Source organism: Myzus persicae, unplaced genomic scaffold, assembly GCF_001856785.1.
Source record: "Myzus persicae strain clone G006 unplaced genomic scaffold, MPER_G0061.0, whole genome shotgun sequence".
In the NCBI taxonomy this organism is placed as follows: domain Eukaryota; kingdom Metazoa; phylum Arthropoda; class Insecta; order Hemiptera; family Aphididae; genus Myzus; species Myzus persicae.
In genome coordinates this window covers 87,845-106,880 of record NW_019104045.1, presented here as the reverse complement: position 1 = coordinate 106,880, position 19,036 = coordinate 87,845, and the positions used below count along the sequence as shown (strand labels likewise).

Sequence of the window (19,036 nt, the reverse complement as noted above, 5' to 3'; positions counted from 1 at the left end):
TATCGAGGGAGAGGGCAGCAGCCTCCTAAAAAATGTGACCAATAGCATACATAGCGACAAGATGGAAATCATAGAATAAAGAGATATGAATACCACTGCCGTTTTAAGTTTTTCAAACTATAAGTAAACAATTAAATTAAAATTTATATAATAAATATGTTTTGTTTAAAGGAACATTTAAATTTTTTATCCTGTGGGAAATTAACCCATTCGGGGGGAGGGGACGTCCAAAAGGGGAAAAGAGAAAGGTACCAAAGCTAACAAGAATAATAAGTGAGGGGATTGCAAATGGACAGTTTTCAAGGAATTCGAAATAGGCAATTTTCAAGTTACACGCATGCGGGTCTTGTAAATGTGTGCGTAGTAACTAGTAAGTGATGATTATAGTGAAGCGCTTTTGTACAAGTCACGGTAAACAATTTATGCTCATTTGTAAATACTTTTTGACTTTTGACTGTCCTATCCATCGACCTAATAATGCAATATTTCAGATAAATGATCTGAATTCGTCATCTGCCACTTAACACTGATTTAATGATTGCCTTTAAATAAATAAATTAATTTTGATGATGTTAAATAAAATTGTACCATTATTATCCTTAAATACTAAACAGTAGAAGTAGTCAGTTTTTCAATTATTCAGCATAATAAATAATAAAATAAATGTACATCTGACATATCAGTTGTTTTATTGTTTTACTTATCATCAAATACGTAATGAAAAAATGTCCTTATATTACAATCTAAAACCCTTAGAAAAAAAAATATAATAATAATAAAATAAATATCATAAAAAAGTTATTAAGTAAATACATTTAAGCTAATGTAATTTTCCGTTTTGTTGATAATAAAATTTATGTACAATGTATATGAGACATTTAGACACTGCAAACACAGTGCAAAAATAATTGGTCACTAATTTTCAGGATAAAAAGTACATTTTTAATTAATTTTTACATTGGTATTCAATAGAAACTCAAACCTTTTGTGTAGTGTAATAAATAAGAAAATGAAAAATAATCGGTTACCAACTCAATATTATAACCCAAATAAAGTATAATAATGAATTTAAATTAAATTTTTTCTGTTTTAGATGGAGAGATCTAGAAATAAAGAAATATAAAAAAAGGTTTTTGATGAATATAAAATACAAAATGGCACTTAAGCAGTGCTAGATGATGATGTTTGTTGCCCGGGTACTGAATACTGGGGTCTGAAATTTGTGAAGTTAGTGTTGCCGAATGCACCATTTAATTGTCCATTTTGGAAACCATTTGGATATTGATTGCTTATGGTTCCAACTAAAAGAAAAAAAAACAAACATTTTTAATTAATCATGTTAATTGATATTACAATTTTAAGTATAAAAAATATTATTTACCTCCAGATTGTTGTTGGGAAGTAGATGTAGCTGAAGATGTAGTAGCAGCTAAACGAGATAATATAGATCTCTCAGACATTTGAAGTCGCTGGGCAACAGGTGGTATACGAGCCAGGGTTGCTGGTAATCTACTTACATCAGATTTCATGTCTGACAAAAGTTCTTCCAGTTGATTTAATACCTAAAATTATGTCAAATATTTTAATTTTGAACCTACAATTTTAACATTTCAACTATACCTTATGAAGAACAGCATTGGCTGGTTTGTTGCCAGCTAAACTCTCTTTAGACAAGTGTTGGTGTGATTCAGCCAAACACTCCACCTCAGCAAATCGAGCATTCAATGACATTGCTGGATGATTTGGATCTTGTGTAAGGTTCAAATAGGCAGCTCGCCTAAGTTGTTCCTCAATTACAAGTGCTTGTTCCAATAACTTAAATCTTCTTGCCAAAAATTTGTTTTTGATTTCTAAGAAGTTTCCTTTACCTACATCCATTTTAAAAGGCTCATTGATAATAGCAAAACGGATATCATTCTGAATATCTTGCCAACGTCCATAACCATGTGTTACAATACCCGCCAATAACCAATAATCATGTCTTAAAAAAATAAATCAACACGAAATACATAATATAATATACAATACACAATTAACAATCATTACAATTTTAAATAACTGTTTTTCTTTAAATAAGCTCATACCTTCTGTGCCAGATTTCATACTCTCGTCCAGGAACAGCTGCTTTTTCTTCATTTACCCACAAAGTATGGAGTTCAGTAAAACCACCATCAGCAATGTTGAACATGAACTTCCTAGTGATTTTGTCCTCTTTATCGTTTTCAGTTCCGATGCCAGCCGCCACTTTAGCTCTTTCAGCCTCTTCTAATAATTTTTTCTTTGCTTCATCATCTGCTTGCAGTGCCTTTGCTGAAGCTTCAGCCGCTTTTATTTCTTCCTATAAAGTTGAAAATCGTTAATTATGAAATTATAAATAGATATAAAAAATTGGAACATACTTCTTTTTTATCAGCTGTCGATGATTCAGATTCTTTTTCTTTTTCTTCTTCTTTTTTCTCAATTTCAGATGTTGCTACAGAATTAGTTTCTTTCTGTTCTGTTGATAAAGTATCAGACTGTTCAACCTTTACAACCACATTGTCACCTTTTTCACTCTCTTGGGTGCTTTCTTTCTCCGGTGTTTTTTCTTCTATTGGTTTTTCTTTTTGAAGATTCACTGCTTCTTCAGGCTCTTCTTTAACAACAATCTAAAAAAAGTTGTATGCAAATATAATATAAGGCTAGATTTTATAGCATTGTACATGGTCAATTATTGATCAATCATGCATACAACAATAATAATCAAATCAGATACTATCTAGCAGCAAAATATCAACAAAATTCTTGCAAAAAATTATTTCCTCATTTTTGAGTTAGATACTATAGTAAATGTGTACTAAGAATAATATTTTTAATAATAATCAAATCAGATACTATCTAGCAGCAAAATATCAACAAAATTCGTGCAAAAAATTATTTCATCATTTTTGAGTTAGGTATTAAAGTAAATGGGTACTAAGAACAATATTTTTAATATTAATAAAATCAGATACTATCTAGCAGCAAAATATCAACGAAATTCATTGCAAATAATTATATCATCACTTTAGAGTTAGATATTATAGTATACAAGTACTAAATACAACATTTCTAATAATAATCAGATCAGATACTATCTAGCAGCAAAATCATCAAAATAATTCATTGCATATAAGTTCTACATCATTTCTGATTATCCTATTGTATAACTAGATTAAATTAATACATTTTAATGACAAATAACAACAGTTTATTATCTGAAAAAAATTTTACTTACAGTTGCTTCTTCTGGTGTATCAATTTTAACAGATAATTCATTTTCAATTTTAACAGGAGTTGCGTCTGAACTTTCTTCAGATTTAATTTCTATTGGCTTATCGTCAATTGCTGCTGGTGTTTCTTTTGGTTTCTCCTCAGCATCCTTGAGAATATTAATAAATAAATAACAATTTATAATGCATATAATGGTTTGATAAAAATAAATATTGGGGCCGGGTGTGGCATGGTGGTTAGCCAGTCACCAACATGTTGTGAAATCAAGCATCAGCCGGCATCACTAGCTCCCACATGGGTTTTAATGTTGAATCCTTGGCCCATATACACGTATTTTAAACCAACCCCACACACTCACAGTAAAAACCGACTAATAACCTAGGCTAATAACCTCAGGTATTGAGGCCTTAACTCAATATAAAAAAAATATTACGTATTTAAGTAGGTATTTCACTTACTTTTAGTTTATTTTCTGTTTCAACCTCAGTTTTTTCTGAAACGGTAGTTGTTGGTGTTGAAGCTTCAGAACGCGGTACAGGAGTTGAACTAGTAGATGCATCAGCTGGTTTGATAGTCTGAATAGGCTTACGAATTAGCTCTGGCATGCTGTAGAAACCATTTATTTCTTCAAACTCTTGAACCTTCAATTAAAAAAAAAATGTATGAAATTTATTTAATTTTAAATAATATATACTCCATATAATACTTACTTTTTTACGAATAAGAGACATAACACCAATTCTTGTGAGTACATGTTGTCGACTTAAACCTTCACGTGGTACACCATCAGCAAAATTTTCAGAATTATCAGCACCAGGTTCACACAAATGGCGCATAAATAAGGAAACATAAGCTTTGAAATTTTTTTCTGACTTTCCTCTTAAGTCTCTTACAAGCCTAGTTATATTGTTATAAAAATAAAAAATAAATTATAGAAATGAAACGGTTAATAATAACAATGTAAATCCAATATTACCATTGCGAGTTAAAGGCATCTTGAGGTGGCATTCCATACCTCATAATTGCATTTAAGAAAGCCTTTCTTTGCCGAGCATTAAATCCAAGTACCTGAGATAATAGGAAAATTCATAATTAATAAATAACAATGAATCATTTTGTACTTTAGAGGACCTATCAATTGAATTTGTTGTTTCTGAATGTAGAATTTTTTATTTTAAAAATGCTCATACCATTCATTAAAATCAATGTTTCGAAAAAATCTTTGACGGAACAAAGATTTTTGACATTAATTTTGGTAATAATTAATAATTTGATCCTTTCAAGTTAGTACTATAACTAGAGTGCAGAATGTATGCACTAAAAAGCATTAAAATATGCCATATACATGCAGTCAAAATCGAGAAAATAAGTTAAATTGTGTAATATGGTAAAAAACTTCACAATTTTTAAGTTTATACTTTTAAAACAAATTCAACATATTTTTATTATAAATTATAATATAGCCTATAGATAATTTAATATTATTATAATGAAAATATGTTTTAGTGCATGCAAAAAGTATTATTAAATTTTCTGTTTTACAAAATATTATTTTATACATTTTTAATTTGGTCAAAATATGCACACATTTTTAAAAAATAATTTACAGTAGGCCTCAAACTTTTATAATTTGTAAAAAATGATGATAAAAAAACTCAAAAGATGGTAAGGAAAATATATGTGATCACATAGAAATCTATGCTTTAACTATAACTTATAAAACTTGATACAATGCCGCCACCTCTAGAAGTAATTTTTTCGGGGCATTCGAGCCGAAAAAATGTAGTGTTTCACACTGATCCCAATCCCATTTGATAATGACACACAATAAACTGAGCCACTGTTGTCTTATAAATTACCCTTAATGCAAGCATTTTATGGTTAATGATGAAAATGTGTGACTAGATTATCGTCTAACATAGTTTAGTCTTATAATTTAATTGTAATGTAGAAAAAGGCCTTTAATAAAAGCACAGATCACTTAATATGCTATTATTCTAAATCTGTTTCCTTTAATTTTCCAATTGGGTAAACAGGACATTTTATAAACTCTAAATGTTTGATTAACCCATAATTGGATTATTATTGATGTATTTGGATGAAATTAACACTTACTTCAATATTTCCACCAACTCGAGCTAATAATGGAGGTAAGGGTCGATCTCTTTCTTCTTTTCTTTCAGGTTTACGTTTAAGTTTTTTACCAGCTTCCCCATCTTTTTCATCAAAGTCATCATCTTCTTTGTCATCATCTTTAAATTAAAAAATATCAAAAACAAAAAAGAGGTTTTCTATTTCAGAAATCATACCTGATGGAGCAGAGAAATCCGAATTATAATCAGATAGGTTTTCTTGCCAGGTAGTATCTTCGCGAGTTGAATCTACAACACCACCACCATCATTGTAGTTAACTTGTTTTCGAACTCGTTTTCCTTTGCCTAATGTTCTGGAAATATCTTCCTGGTGTTGCTCATAATGATGACGAAGCAATTTAACCCAATATGCAGGATCAGTATTTTCAGCTTCTTGTTTTATTACTTCTGTATTAGCTTCTTCTTCTTCATCTTCTTCTTTAGTAACATAGCTAGCCACTTTGAATGAAGACAAATACTCATTTGACCAATTCTCTTTTTGTTCAATACCAATTTTTGAACGGTCTAATAGTTCTGCAACTGCTTTGTCATCATAATGAATAGCTTCTTCTTCTTTACCCTAATATTTATAATTTTGATTTAATTAAGTTTAAATTTTTTTGTTGCAATAAAAATTAGTATTAAATACCTCTTCTTCTTTAAAAAGTTCTTCAGTTCCAAATCGTAATATATCATCCAATTCTTGTTTAGTAAAGTTAGTTTGTTTTCCTCCCATACCAGGTCTTACAACTAAGTGAGTTAACATCATTTTTCTTTTGGCTACTTGGGTAACTCGTTCTTCAACTGAATTCCTCGTCACAAAACGATATATCATAACCTAAAAATATCATAATCAGGTATAATAATCATAATAATTACATTACAAACAAAACAAATTATTACCTTATTTGCTTGACCAATACGATGAGCTCTAGAAAAAGCTTGTATGTCGTTATGAGGATTCCAATCAGAATCATAAATTATGACCGTATCGGCAGTTGCCAAATTAATTCCCAAACCACCAGCCCTTAAAAATAAATATAAAATATAACATTTTGGTATACTAAATTAATTAGCATTTGAAATATATATTCATTTTACAACCTTCTCAATAAACACATAAAAACAAACTGGAGTTTAAAACTGTCATTGATTAATTTACTTTAACCAATGTTAAGTAAAACAATTATTCTGCTCATTTTATACCAATATTAATAAATATTTATTTCATGAATATAATTCTTATTAATTAAAAATAACTTTAAGAAATATAATACCTGGTTGAGAGCAAGAATACAAATTGTTGAGCACCAGGAGCATTGAATCTATCAATTGCTTCTTGTCTTTGATTTCCTGTTATAGAACCATCAATTCGTTCATATTTATAACCTTCTCCTTCAAGATAATCTTCAAGAATATCCAACATTTTTGTCATTTGGGAAAATATTAAAACTCTGAAAGCATATTATTATAGTCTAATGTAATTATTACTTGATAGATAAATACTACATTTCTGACATTAGTGATTACAATACTAAATCACTTCTTCCAAGTTTAAATAATTTCTTTATTTTAAGCTTAAAGTATATACTCAGCGCTACAAAAGAATGTCCTAAATCCGAGCATTCTACTGAACGGTTGCAACCGCCTCTATCCAGATTTTTCCCACCATAATCTCTTCTTTTACTGCTCGGCAGAGATGTATACAGTGGGTCATAAAAACACAATAGGGCAAATGCTTTGTCACCTCTATCCAATAGAAATGATGAAATCGTTGAGTTTGTCACCACTATATAGTCCCTACATATACACAAATGTAAACGGTGCCTACGGCGATCGTGATCAACTGTTATGGTTTAGTATATGGAAGGGGAACCAATGTGTTAAGACAGATAAGAGTTTGAGGACATTCTTTTGTGGTGCGGAGTATAGATGCATTTAATAAATTAATATTAGTTAAGTACGTTAAAGATAAACATTGAGTATATTTAATTTACCGGTGATTTGTATCATTGAGTATTCTAAGCATTTTAGATAATAAAACTAGTTTTCCAGCTGCTCTAGTGAGACCACCAATTTCATAACTTCCATTGATAGTTGTTGGAGCTTCTTGAGCAGCCGCAGGGAAAAGGTATGGATGATTACAACACTTTTTTAAATCCATCATAATATTTAATAAGGACACTTGCTGTCCTCCACCTCTTGGGTTTAATGCTTCGAAATTTCTTGTTAATATATATTTATAATATTTCTTTTGCATTGGAGATAATTCAACACGTACGATAAACTCTGATTTTGAAGGCATATTCTAAAATTGTATTAATAATAAATAGTTAAACATAATATTTTTTAATAAATAAAATAAAAATATACCTTTAAAACATCAGCTTTTAATCTTCTGAGCATGTGAGGACCTAACATTTCGTGAAGACGCTTGACTTGTTCTTCTTTTGAAATATCAGCAAATTCATTTTGAAAAACGGTTAGATCATTAAATTTCTCAGGTGTCAAAAAATTTAATAAATGGAATAACTCTTCAAGATTATTTTGCAGAGGAGTACCAGTTAAAAGTAGCTTATTACGTATATTGTAGCCAGCCAAAAGTCTAAAAAACTGTATTACAAAAATTATAATATTAAGTAAAATTAAAAATATAAGCTTATTTTTATATAGTTTTTATTTAATTACTTTTGACTGATTGCTTTTAAGCCTGTGAGCCTCATCAACAACTAACACAGCCCATTCAATTGATCCTAACAATGGGGCATCTATTGAAATTAATTCATAACTTGTAAGTAATACGTGGAATTTAACTACGCCTTTTATCTTATTACAACGAACACCAGAACGAGTATCATCAAATGAAAATTCATTTTCTCTAATTGTCACTCTAGAGTCCTTGTCTCCTACATAAGAGACAACATAAAAGTCTGGTGCCCATGTTTCAAATTCACGTTCCCAATTAATAAGTGTTGATAGTGGTACACTCACCTGATATTTAGACAAAAAAATAATAAATAAAGAAAAATAAAACATACACAATCTTGTATAACACTCACCAAAAATGGACCTTTGCAATGTCCTTCTTTATAAAGAGAGTACAAAAATGTTATAGTTTGAATGGTTTTGCCAAGACCCATTTCATCAGCTAATATAGTATCAATACCTTGACCCCAAGAATATCTTAACCAATTTAAACCTTCTAATTGATAAGGATGTAATTCCATACCAGTATCGTTTACATAATCTGGTTGCTTTTCATATTTCTTTTTTAAATCTGATACTGGTTTATCAGGGGCTCCAACAAATTTGCGACTGAAAATAAATATAATTATGTGATTTAAAATTAAATAACTCAAAAATATCTTAAATATTTACTTAAATAATGAAAAATTGCTTAAAAAAAAAAAACAATTTAAAATAAGCAGATATATTTATACTCTAGTATTCTTAAGGTTTATTTTACTATAAAGAAAAAACCATACAAAAGAAACAACATCCACTTTTTATTTATGATAAATATTTAATAACATACCAAGTAAGTCCCATTGTTGCTTTAGGTGTTTCTTCGTCATCAACTGAATCCTTTTTGCTACTGCCCTTTTTTCCTTTCACTTTTTTTGTTTTCTTTGACGTATCACAAGATGCTCTTAGTTCCTATTGATAACAAATAATAAATTACAAATATATGATTTAAAAAATGAAATGTTAAATTTACCCAATAATAATCAATAAATGATTTTAAATCTGTATATTCTGGATTTTCATGTTCCCATGTAGCTAAGCTATATGGCAAGTCACGCCATTTAACTAAATACATCATCCGTGCATCTCTTAAATGCTTATGATTTAGAATCCTATGGACTAATAGCCATTCTGGTTTTACACCATATCTAAAACACATATATAATTTTATAATAAACAAAGAACAAAATTCTATTGAATTTAATGGTTATACCTGTAGAATTTTTCTTCTAAGGCAGCTTGATCACCACCAACTTCACGAAGTCTTTTCCATCGGTTGTCCAATTCATCTAATGGCTCCTCTAATTTAGGTGGTTCATCCATATCATACTTTCGCATATAACTTCTAATAGTAATTGGGTGAAAAACTTCCATCTGTATATCATCCATTCAATTGTTTAGAATCAAAATAACTAATAATACAACAACTCATTATAAGGGAATATTACTTGAACTTCAGACACCCAGTCACATTTCCAGTAACTCTGATCTTGCCATTTCACGAAGTACTCTCGTTGCCTTTGTTGCTTGTTTCGTCGCCTGTTAATCTTTTCAGATTGTTCATCAACTGGTTTATTAGGATCTTCTGGTATTGGTTTCCAACGCCAAGTCAAGATTTTTGATACTTTCCCAGGTAATGGTTTTGCCTATTAGTATTATATGATAAAAGTAAATTATTATAATATGAATTGTTCAACGAGATAATTGATTTAAATTCATCCTTACCGAACATCGAGGACACTTCCAATCACCATCAGGTACATCAGTAATAGGTGGACTCAAACAGAATGTATGATAAGCAGCGGGGCATGAATCACAGCACAAAAGTTCACCTCCATCTTTACATACTCTATTGTTGTAATAGATAATGTGTTAATTTTAAGTTAATCTAGATGTTTTTTTTTATATGGCAAGGATTAATTACCTGCAAAATTCTTGATGTTCATCTTCTTCTTGTTCTTGACCACCTTCACTTTCACAATGTGGACAAGACCATTTGCCTTCAGGGGTATCTTCTAGCTCTGGATCCAAACATACAAGATGATATGCTCTTGGACAAGTATCACATAAAATAATTTCCCCTCCTTGTTGGCAGACTTCACAGTAATCTTGATGATCTGTTTGCTAAAGTGAAAACCATTGAATATGTTAAAGTGTTCTTACATACTAAAAAAATTATAATAATAACACTTAAATACCAATATAAGGTTATACACTTACTTCATATCCTTCTTCTCCATCACCGCTACCATCAGGGAATTTGGAAGTCATTTTGGTTTTTTTCTTTTTTTTGGACTTGTTGCCAATTTTAGTTTTTGCTTTCTTTTTAGGAGCATCAGGATCTTCAACTTTCTTTTCAGGCACTTCAGTTTCAGCAGCCGCACCTTCTTCGGCTTCTTGCAGCATTTGCTCAAATTCCGCATCAGAATCACCCTGAGTGTCTCCAGTTCCAACACCTTCAGCGTCATCATCCTAAATAATAAAATATAATCAATTATGAACATATCAGCAAATAAATGGACATTCAATAATTTCCCAAGAAATTAATTATAATTTAAACTAACAGAACTTGCTTGTTTGCGTTTTCCAAGTCTAATTTTTAATGTGGGAACTTTAGAGGTAGATCCTTGTGAATTCCTCTTATTACCACCTCCACTACGCTTAGCACGATTACTTCGTTTTTTACTCTTTTTTTCTTCTACTTCTACTTCTTCTTCTTCTTCTAATTCATCTAATTCATCTACTGATCTTGACTGAAAATGTAGAAATTATAAAGTTAAATTAAATTACAGCTTAAAATTATAATTAAATGCTTTTAAATATTTTTTCTTATAAAACCTACCTTGTGTCTAGAAGTTGAACTTTTAGGCTGGTATTCTGGTTCTTCGTTTGCTTCAAATTCTGGCTGTTCTTGATGTGGGTTTTGTTGACAGAAATCACGCCACTTTGCAGCAACTAACATCATCATTTTAGCAATCACAACCTATAAAAAAAATAATTATAATACCTATCTAAATTTAAGATACTACTAAAATTCTTACCTTAGGATTTTCCTTGGCAAGAATAGGCCTAACATGTTGCTGAAATAATTTGTAAGTGGTTAAATTTTGATAGTCAGCATCAGTGTAGTCAATTGAAACATCTTGTAAACCAAATGTTTGACAGACTTCTTCAACTGATGGCATTCCAGCTAAAATTAGTAATAAAAAGGGTTATTTTTTTTTATTCACTTTTATTATTTAATATTAAAAAAAATTATAATTAAATAAGAACGTACTGCCATTATTATCTTGAGATGTACTGGGCTGATGATGCTTAGAAGACGAGTTTTTTGATTTCTTAGACTTTCGATTGGAATAATCTGAGTCATTAGCGGCAGTGGTTTCCTCTTCAAAATTACCAAAATCACTTTCCTATAAAAATAAATATACCTAATTAGGTACCTATAAACTTAAGTTAAGTATTTATTGATTAATTAGAATAAATACCTCAGCGCTATCTCCACCTCTTTTTCTTTTCTTCCTTTTCTTTTCTTTTTTAGAATCACTCTTTGCTTTACGCTTTTTACCTCGCTTCTTTTTTCGACCATCAGGATCATATTCATCATCCTCCTCCTAAGCCAAATAAAATAATTAATTAACAAAAATAAAGTTGGTAACTACTTAAAAACGTATAAATTTAATTACAAGCAAATTTATTGCAATTGGCTAAATGATAATACTAACCTCTACACGTTTTTCTTCCTCAGAATCGAACGAGTTTTCTACACGACTTGATGGTTCATCAAATTCTTCTAAAAATAAATAAAATGTAAATTCATTTTCTACACAAACTTGGTAATTGAACAACATAAAAATCAATTTTATATAATAAACATCTATAACTGCAGGAGAGTAGCTATCTATTATACTGAGTTATAGACTGCAATTGAATTGTTATGTGTAAATATTGGCAGGTAATACCTAATAAACATTAGGCAAGTACTAAAACTAAATAATACAGTACCTACCTATAAAAAAAGTATATTTTCATTAAGCTACATACTTCTTTATATAAGATACTAGTGTAAATCGAAGTATAATTTATGACTTAAAATGACTACTCAATAATAATTTTTGAAATTAAAGATTTACCTATTCATATACAGTGAGATCAAAGGCTAGGTAGTTAATCAAGTGTTAATCATTTAAGTCAAAATGTCAATACAATTTGTTTTTTGACGTTATATAGTTTTATAGCATACAGAAACTTATCTTCAAGTAGGTACCTCAACAATCAATTAATGACGGGAAGAAACAAGAATACAAAATGCACCTATCTATGTGTAAATCATAGGCTAAATGATGGGTTTGAAACGACACAGAGTCGGGCAACGGGCATGTTAACCAACATTAATGAATTGATAAGCATTTGTGCACAAAAATGTAGTGAGTAGAAAAACTGCACTGGCTCATAGGAAATCAAAGTTGAAATCTTTCCAATTTTCAACGACAAAATCAAAACATAGCAGCACAATTAAAAATCAAACGAGTGTTGGCCGGTGGGAGGGCATTAGACAGGTAATGAGGTAAACCTTGTGGGTACGGGGTTCGTGAATAAAATTGGGAATTGGAATAATGAATAATTATGAATATTGGCCGAGGCAGCGAAAAATCCAGCGGCGGCACCGTTCCACCATTTTGTTTACGGTTGGCCCCATTCGCGAAAACTCGGCGGCGGAACGGCCCTAATGAGCCGATTATGCAGCGGAGGCGGGGGGAGGGGGGTGACGAGACGGAACGGCGGTGGACGGTACGCGCGCGCCGCGGGGACGACGACACCGGCGGCGAAAAAACCGCCGTCGTCCTCGTCAACGGGGCAGAGTACGCGCCGGGCATTATTACCGGTGAAAGACTCCTCGACTTCCTCGTCCGATGCCATCGCGTTTGCCGGTGATCTACTGGCCGCCGCTGTACACGTTGGATATCACCATCGGACGCGAACACCACGACGGACGGAGCAGCGAGTGCTGTGTGGACGTACTTGAACAACACGCGCACCGCCGTTGTCGGTGTTTGTCGGTTTGTTGTGGTTGTGGTTGTTGTTGTTGTTGTTCTCGTGGTCGTTGTTGTCGTAGGGCGACGCGACAACCGTTGGCGGCGAACAGCGGTGGACGCCGAGAACGGAAAACACGAAACCGCCGAAATGAAAAAATTTTAATAATAATAATAATAAACGATATAAGTGTAATATCGCGTTGTAGACGGTTCGCGTTGTTTGGTTATTGTCTTTGGAGTACCCACACGGGGGAAAAAACGCGATCGGCGTTTGTGCGCTTGCGCACTGGATGCCGCGCTTGTGGAAAACAGCGCCGCGGTTTCGGGTGGTGGACGATTTCGGAACGACCGCGTCCAAGAACCGACCGGTCGTTGTGGTGCGGTGCGCGGGGGAGCGGTTCGGCGGCGCGGCGGTGTTGTTTGTGTCGACTCTTTAGCTACACCGTTGTACACAAACATACGCACGACGTGGGTTGAGCGGGAAATGGTGGAGGTGGTGGTGGTGGTAGTTACGTCAAATGTTGGGTGGTGGGGAACAGGGAAAAATTATTACGGGGAAAAAGAGAGTGAAAAAAAACCAAGGAAAAAAGGAAGGGAATCGCGCGTACAATTTTTTAATATTATGCTCAATGCTCATGCCATTGCTCCGGCGGATGGTCCCGATCCGGGCGATGCTTCCAGTGTCCAGTCAGGATTGCCATTCATTATTACCAATGCCTAATATCATGAATAATTGAACTTATTTCATTGCTTTCGATAGGAGTAAAACGTCTCCATATATAATATTTTTATTTCATCGTTTAGGTGATTTTAAGTCCGAAAAGGTGAATGGTGATTATGAAAATATGTTATTGAAAAACAATTTCCAACCACCGCAGAGTTCTGCACCATACTGTCCATACTATTTCGTTGCCAGTATTCGGTTCTACAATAATAATGAATATAGAAACCTAAAGTAACAGTTCAGTCGGTCGAGTACGAGTGTTACGATTCAATCTAAAAAAAAAAAAAAAACGAGCGCGGGTTGAGGAGTTGAGCTAATATTTGCCACATAATGTTGCAATGCCATCGCCATGATAATATCGTGGATTCTTGCAAAATGCTAATGGGCATCGATGTACGACGACAACGCCTGTATAAGAGCTAACCTACAAAATGTGCGCAATGATATTTTGTTTTTTTGAATAATCTAAGACCGTGTGAATAATGCATACTTACGCACGCTATACGTTTTTTAAGCGTTCTCGCATGTTTTGGAGTAGGTACGATCGCCGGGCTGATATTAGATTCAACTGTAAAAGATACACTCTATAACACGCTATGTCTGTATAATATAATGTGACCGATTAATGGTTTTTGGTATGTAGGTACATTATATTTTGTGACGAATCCTGCGATACAACTAATAATGACTATTAGACCAATTTTATATTATTTACTGACATTTCTCACAATTTATTATTGTCATGATAATAAATATATTATTATTTAACATGACTGAGAATTGTTCATCGTGATCAATAAAAACGTTACAATAATATATCGCATTGCCGCGCGCCGGTCCACGAGTCTTTCTATACACTTAAATTAAATAGTGGTATTTCAGTATTTGTAATGTATTATACAAGTTAATAGTTAGGTATACCAGCTGTAGCATCGGTTATACATATTTATAAAATTATAACCAATGGTTAACGGTTGTGGCAAATATTAGTAGTGCTTAGTTATACCTTAAAGGCGGGTTCCCATTACACGAATAGTGTTCAGCTATGTCCAACAACACGGTAACGTGGTTAATCGTGTGGTAACCTAACCTGACCAACCTATCCTAGCAAAGGATTTAAGTGAACGTGTATAGTTTATAATCTTTTTTTTTAGTATAATATTATGCAATATGCATTATCTATATTCTATAATACAATGTCATAATTATTTTAGAAATGTATTGTATTTTGTTTTATTTTAATATTAAGTACCTATTAATTAAATAGCTACTTGCATAATTGTTACTTAATAATAAACATAGAAATTAAAGAGGATTTGTAATAGGAATTCTGATAACTAATCTGGGTAAGAATATTATATTATATTTGTGTTTTATTAATTTAATCCTTGTCTAACCTACAGGCACGGATACAAGGGTAAAGGGTACATAAACATTTTTTTTTTAAAAAGAGGCTTGCAAAAAAAATAGTATGATTTATTATAGAATAAATTCATTCTATAATCAATGAAAATATTATATTGCTTCACATTAAATTATTCTTAGGCTCTAGTAATATTTAGCTCAAATGTAGAAAAAGTAATGTAATTAAATATTTTATAAGCAATACAATGAGATGTAAGATTGAATAACCTAAATATTAAAAAAAAATGTTGTTTAATTATTTTTTAGTCTATTTAAAGGTAACCTAATCAGTAATCATCATTATCCTGATGTCGAAAAATACTATCATAATAAACCCTGATAATTTCTATTAATAATATTTGATGAGCGCCTGCTAACCTAACCATTGTAGTGGTGTCCAGGCCTTGTACCTAAAATAATATAAATTAAGGGATTAGTGGTGGTTATTTTAGTCAAAATATGACAATCTTTTGTCCATCATGGCATCATAATGATCGACCTAGTAAATAGTTTTTAAAACTGATTTGAATTCGTTATATTACCTATGTTTAGTGTCTACTTGAGATTAGTTCGTTCACTTTTCCCAACTTAACCCACACCCCTCCCCTTACCCCTACAACAACTATAAATTAAGTTTGAATATTTTGAAATTTTAGATTTTTCAAACGTTGATTATTCGAAATTTTAATCAGAATTCTTAAATTGTAGACTGGCCAATCTCAAGTAGACATTATAACGAATTCAGATCAGTTTTCTGAAGTGTTATCGCATTATTTGATTGATCTGTAGGGTGGACAAAAAGTACATCATACAAAATAATAAATATGAGCATAAATTGTTTATTGTTTAAGCGCGCAACTTCGAGGCGGTGACTTGTACATGCACGTGCTGGAACTCTGCTATTTCTTTTAAACCCAGTTTCACACACTAATGATCACTTACTACTCACACATTTACAAGACCCACATTTAAAATTTGAAAATTGCCTATTTTGAACTTCTTAAAAACTGTCCACCACTGATCCCCTTTAAAGATTTAGGTATTGAAAATAAATACCTATACTATCGATTACCAAACGATTGCTAATATCAAAATTCAAATGTTACCGGGATTTCACGTCTACGAACCCGAACAAGAAAATGTTATAGCTACTTCTATATTATTCAATTATATTCATCAATCATCGACCTTTTAAAAATTGTATTAATGATATAGATGGGTATTTTTATGGTGTACAGTGAAAACACGAGTCAGTAGAAATTGACGTTATTTTGTTGACAAAATGACAAATGACAATAATATTCAGATAATGATCAAATGCCTTGTGTTGGTTCTGAGAAAATAAACACGGATATTCTAAATTTACAATAGATTATACTATTATAGTATTATAGATACTTTTTCACGTTATGAACCACTATATGTGGGGAAACTGTTTTCACAAGGTTTGTTCTCATGCGGCATCGTTTATTGAAATAATCAAAATTACAATAATTATGACATACACAGGGGACCGGAGACTGCCAACCTTAACGGATTCTAGTAAGTGTAAAGCGCCATAAGTGCGAATTCCAGAGTCCTGAATGGGTGCGTGGACTTTTTTTTGTGGGGAGGGGAGTTAGATGGGTCTTTGAAAAAAATTGAAAATAAAAGAACAAAATCAGTGAGAAAAAGAAAAAAACAAAATGAGCGACTAAAAATATTAGCAAAAAATATAATATAATATAACTAAAACTGAATATTGAATTAATACATTCATATGTGTAATGTGTATAAATAATATAATTAAAATAAAATAAATTCTATTTATCATGCTATGAAATATTTTTTCTTTACTATAAGACGTATAACTTATAAGAACCATTTAACTGTAGCAAATGTTTTCTTTGCTGTAATTTAATATAGGTACTGCATTTTAACTCAAAAAAGGTAAAGTGTTTAAGAGTAAGTTAGTAGGTATACTTAAATTCTGAAAATATTCTGAAGACTGGAAAGATTAAAATAACAAATTCAACTTAGGACCGAAGATAAGAAAAGACGGTAAATCAATAATTTATGATAATGATCATAAACGTAATCTTATTGAATTGTTATCGAGGACTTATTGGATCCTAAAAAATAGTTATTATACACAGCCAATATAAAATATTTAGAGAGATGGATTTTTGCTTATTTTGTTTCGCTCTTTTTCATTCCCGCATTTGCGTTTGCTCTTTTTTTTCTCGATTGCCGAGATACCGTCCAGACTTACCAACAGGAAAGCCTTACATCATTCTAGGTTTTGGTACTGGTTCTCCTTACATAGCGTCTTCTCCATCCAGCGTCCACCACCTTAAACATATACTCCGCCGCACATGTGATTCTTTTTCACGGGCCGACCTTCCACTCGGCTATACAATTATAGTCACTATATATTAATACTGTATTAATTATAGTAGCTGTATGGTGTAGAATAATTATTGGAAAAAACGATCATGTATGGGCAGGGCCGGATTAAGGTTTTTGCGGCCTATAGGCTGAAATAAATTTAACGCCTAATTTACATGGGTATTGATATTTTACTAATATCTCAACGTAGTTTTTTGGTCACACAAAAAAAATTTGCCACCCTTTAAAATTGGCCACCCTAGGCTTTAGCGTACACAGCCTAAGCGGTAATACGGCCCGGTGTATGGGTAAGAATCTAATAGATGGTGTTGCTTTTGCTATATATATTGGTATGTCAAAGAAATATCAAAATTATGTTAGACGAATGACTTATTCATAAGTTGAGTCTGCAGAAAAATAGAAAGTTGGGTTGTGTATTAATGTATTATAGATGTAAACAACTATTATCTATGATTGATGTCTATATGTATGTATAATATTATAATGAAGTAATTTTTTAATAGGTACCTATAGTATATTTTGTTTCAGTAAAAAATATTTAATTTAATTTGTCGGTTAATGGCTACTAACGGCCAATGGGTAATATATAATTTCGGCAATCTATTTTGTGTTTGTAGGTAATGTGTAATTAAGTTATCACAGTTTTAATGCATCTTAAGTGGTGAGAAGAGCAGATACCCTCTCCAGTCGCCGAGCTTTGGATAATTACATATTCTTCCAAACTCCACTGGCCATTATAATTATTATTTTAGTTAGTATTTTAGTAACCCATATACCTATCTATAACTTATTTAATTTATGTTTTCTCAATTTGAAATAAATTTATTTTTTACTACTAACATTGATAATGATATGTTTAAACGACTGCATACCTATATAATAGGTACACTAGTGCCTATAATTCTATCAAAATATAATATGACTACATTGTTTTGTTACAATGGTTTATGAAATAATATTTGTATTAAATGTCTTATTTATGTAATCATTATGGTCAGTGGAAAATAATTGTTGGAGTGTCTATGGTTGCATTGTGGTAGGGAGATTTGAAGACATTTTAACACTAAAAACTTAAAATTGTGGCTTAGGTTTAATTGACCAAATCTGGTATTTTCTCACTTACCCATGACTTGACCATGTTATTATAATATAATATATACAATAGTCAACAAACAAACATGTAGACTATTTAAACCAAATAATACAGTAAACATAATTAATACATATTTAATATTTTATTATGACGATAAAAAGCGATATTACATAGGCGTAACTAGTCTTTTAACTTAGGGATAGTGGAGTGGTAAGTTGACATTTCTAATATATATTGATAAATAATACATCATGTATCTTTG

At 31.6% G+C, this 19,036-nt stretch overlaps 2 protein-coding genes across 5 annotated transcripts in view; one reads left to right on the top strand and one right to left on the bottom strand.

Annotated features, from left to right (window-relative positions):
* The window catches only part of LOC111038020 (neprilysin-2), a 38,354-nt gene that overhangs the window by 2,361 nt on the left and 16,957 nt on the right, over positions 1–19,036 (top strand). The gene's annotated exons all lie outside the window — the stretch shown is intronic.
* On the bottom strand, positions 673–13,407 carry LOC111038019 (chromodomain-helicase-DNA-binding protein Mi-2 homolog). 4 transcript variants are annotated; one of them, XM_022320934.1, is made up of 32 exons: positions 13,013–13,407; positions 11,855–11,922; positions 11,618–11,743; positions 11,407–11,542; positions 11,171–11,319; positions 10,972–11,112; positions 10,694–10,882; positions 10,350–10,601; positions 10,054–10,253; positions 9,855–9,978; positions 9,578–9,775; positions 9,343–9,503; positions 9,103–9,277; positions 8,920–9,041; positions 8,444–8,699; positions 8,073–8,375; positions 7,758–7,997; positions 7,382–7,692; positions 6,662–6,838; positions 6,288–6,411; positions 6,034–6,222; positions 5,562–5,964; positions 5,368–5,504; positions 4,229–4,320; positions 3,963–4,149; positions 3,711–3,893; positions 3,257–3,400; positions 2,400–2,648; positions 2,085–2,338; positions 1,621–1,981; positions 1,382–1,562; positions 673–1,301 (listed from the first exon to the last, which is right to left on the bottom strand). In XM_022320934.1, exons 1-32 carry the CDS (start codon positions 13,047–13,049, stop codon positions 1,162–1,164), a joined length of 6,009 nt encoding a protein of 2,002 aa, XP_022176626.1. In that variant the 5' UTR covers positions 13,050–13,407; the 3' UTR covers positions 673–1,161. The 4 variants fall into 4 exon arrangements, with proteins under 4 accessions (XP_022176626.1, XP_022176628.1, XP_022176629.1 ...); XM_022320936.1 differs by having other exon boundaries at positions 5,368–5,492; XM_022320937.1 differs by having other exon boundaries at positions 5,368–5,489.

Bases quoted from the DNA above. Each gene is read 5' to 3' on its own strand.
- LOC111038019 (XM_022320934.1), bottom strand. From the start codon at position 13,049: ATGGCATCGGACGAGGAAGTCGAGGAGTCTTTCACCG. The intron at 9,979-10,053 runs GTAATTAATCCT...TTACAACAATAG, and splicing joins GAACATCAAGAATTTTGCAG to AGTATGTAAAGATGGAGGTG. The intron at 6,839-7,381 runs GTAAATTAAATA...ATATGCTTTCAG, and splicing joins CTCAATGATACAAATCACCG to AGTTTTAATATTTTCCCAAA.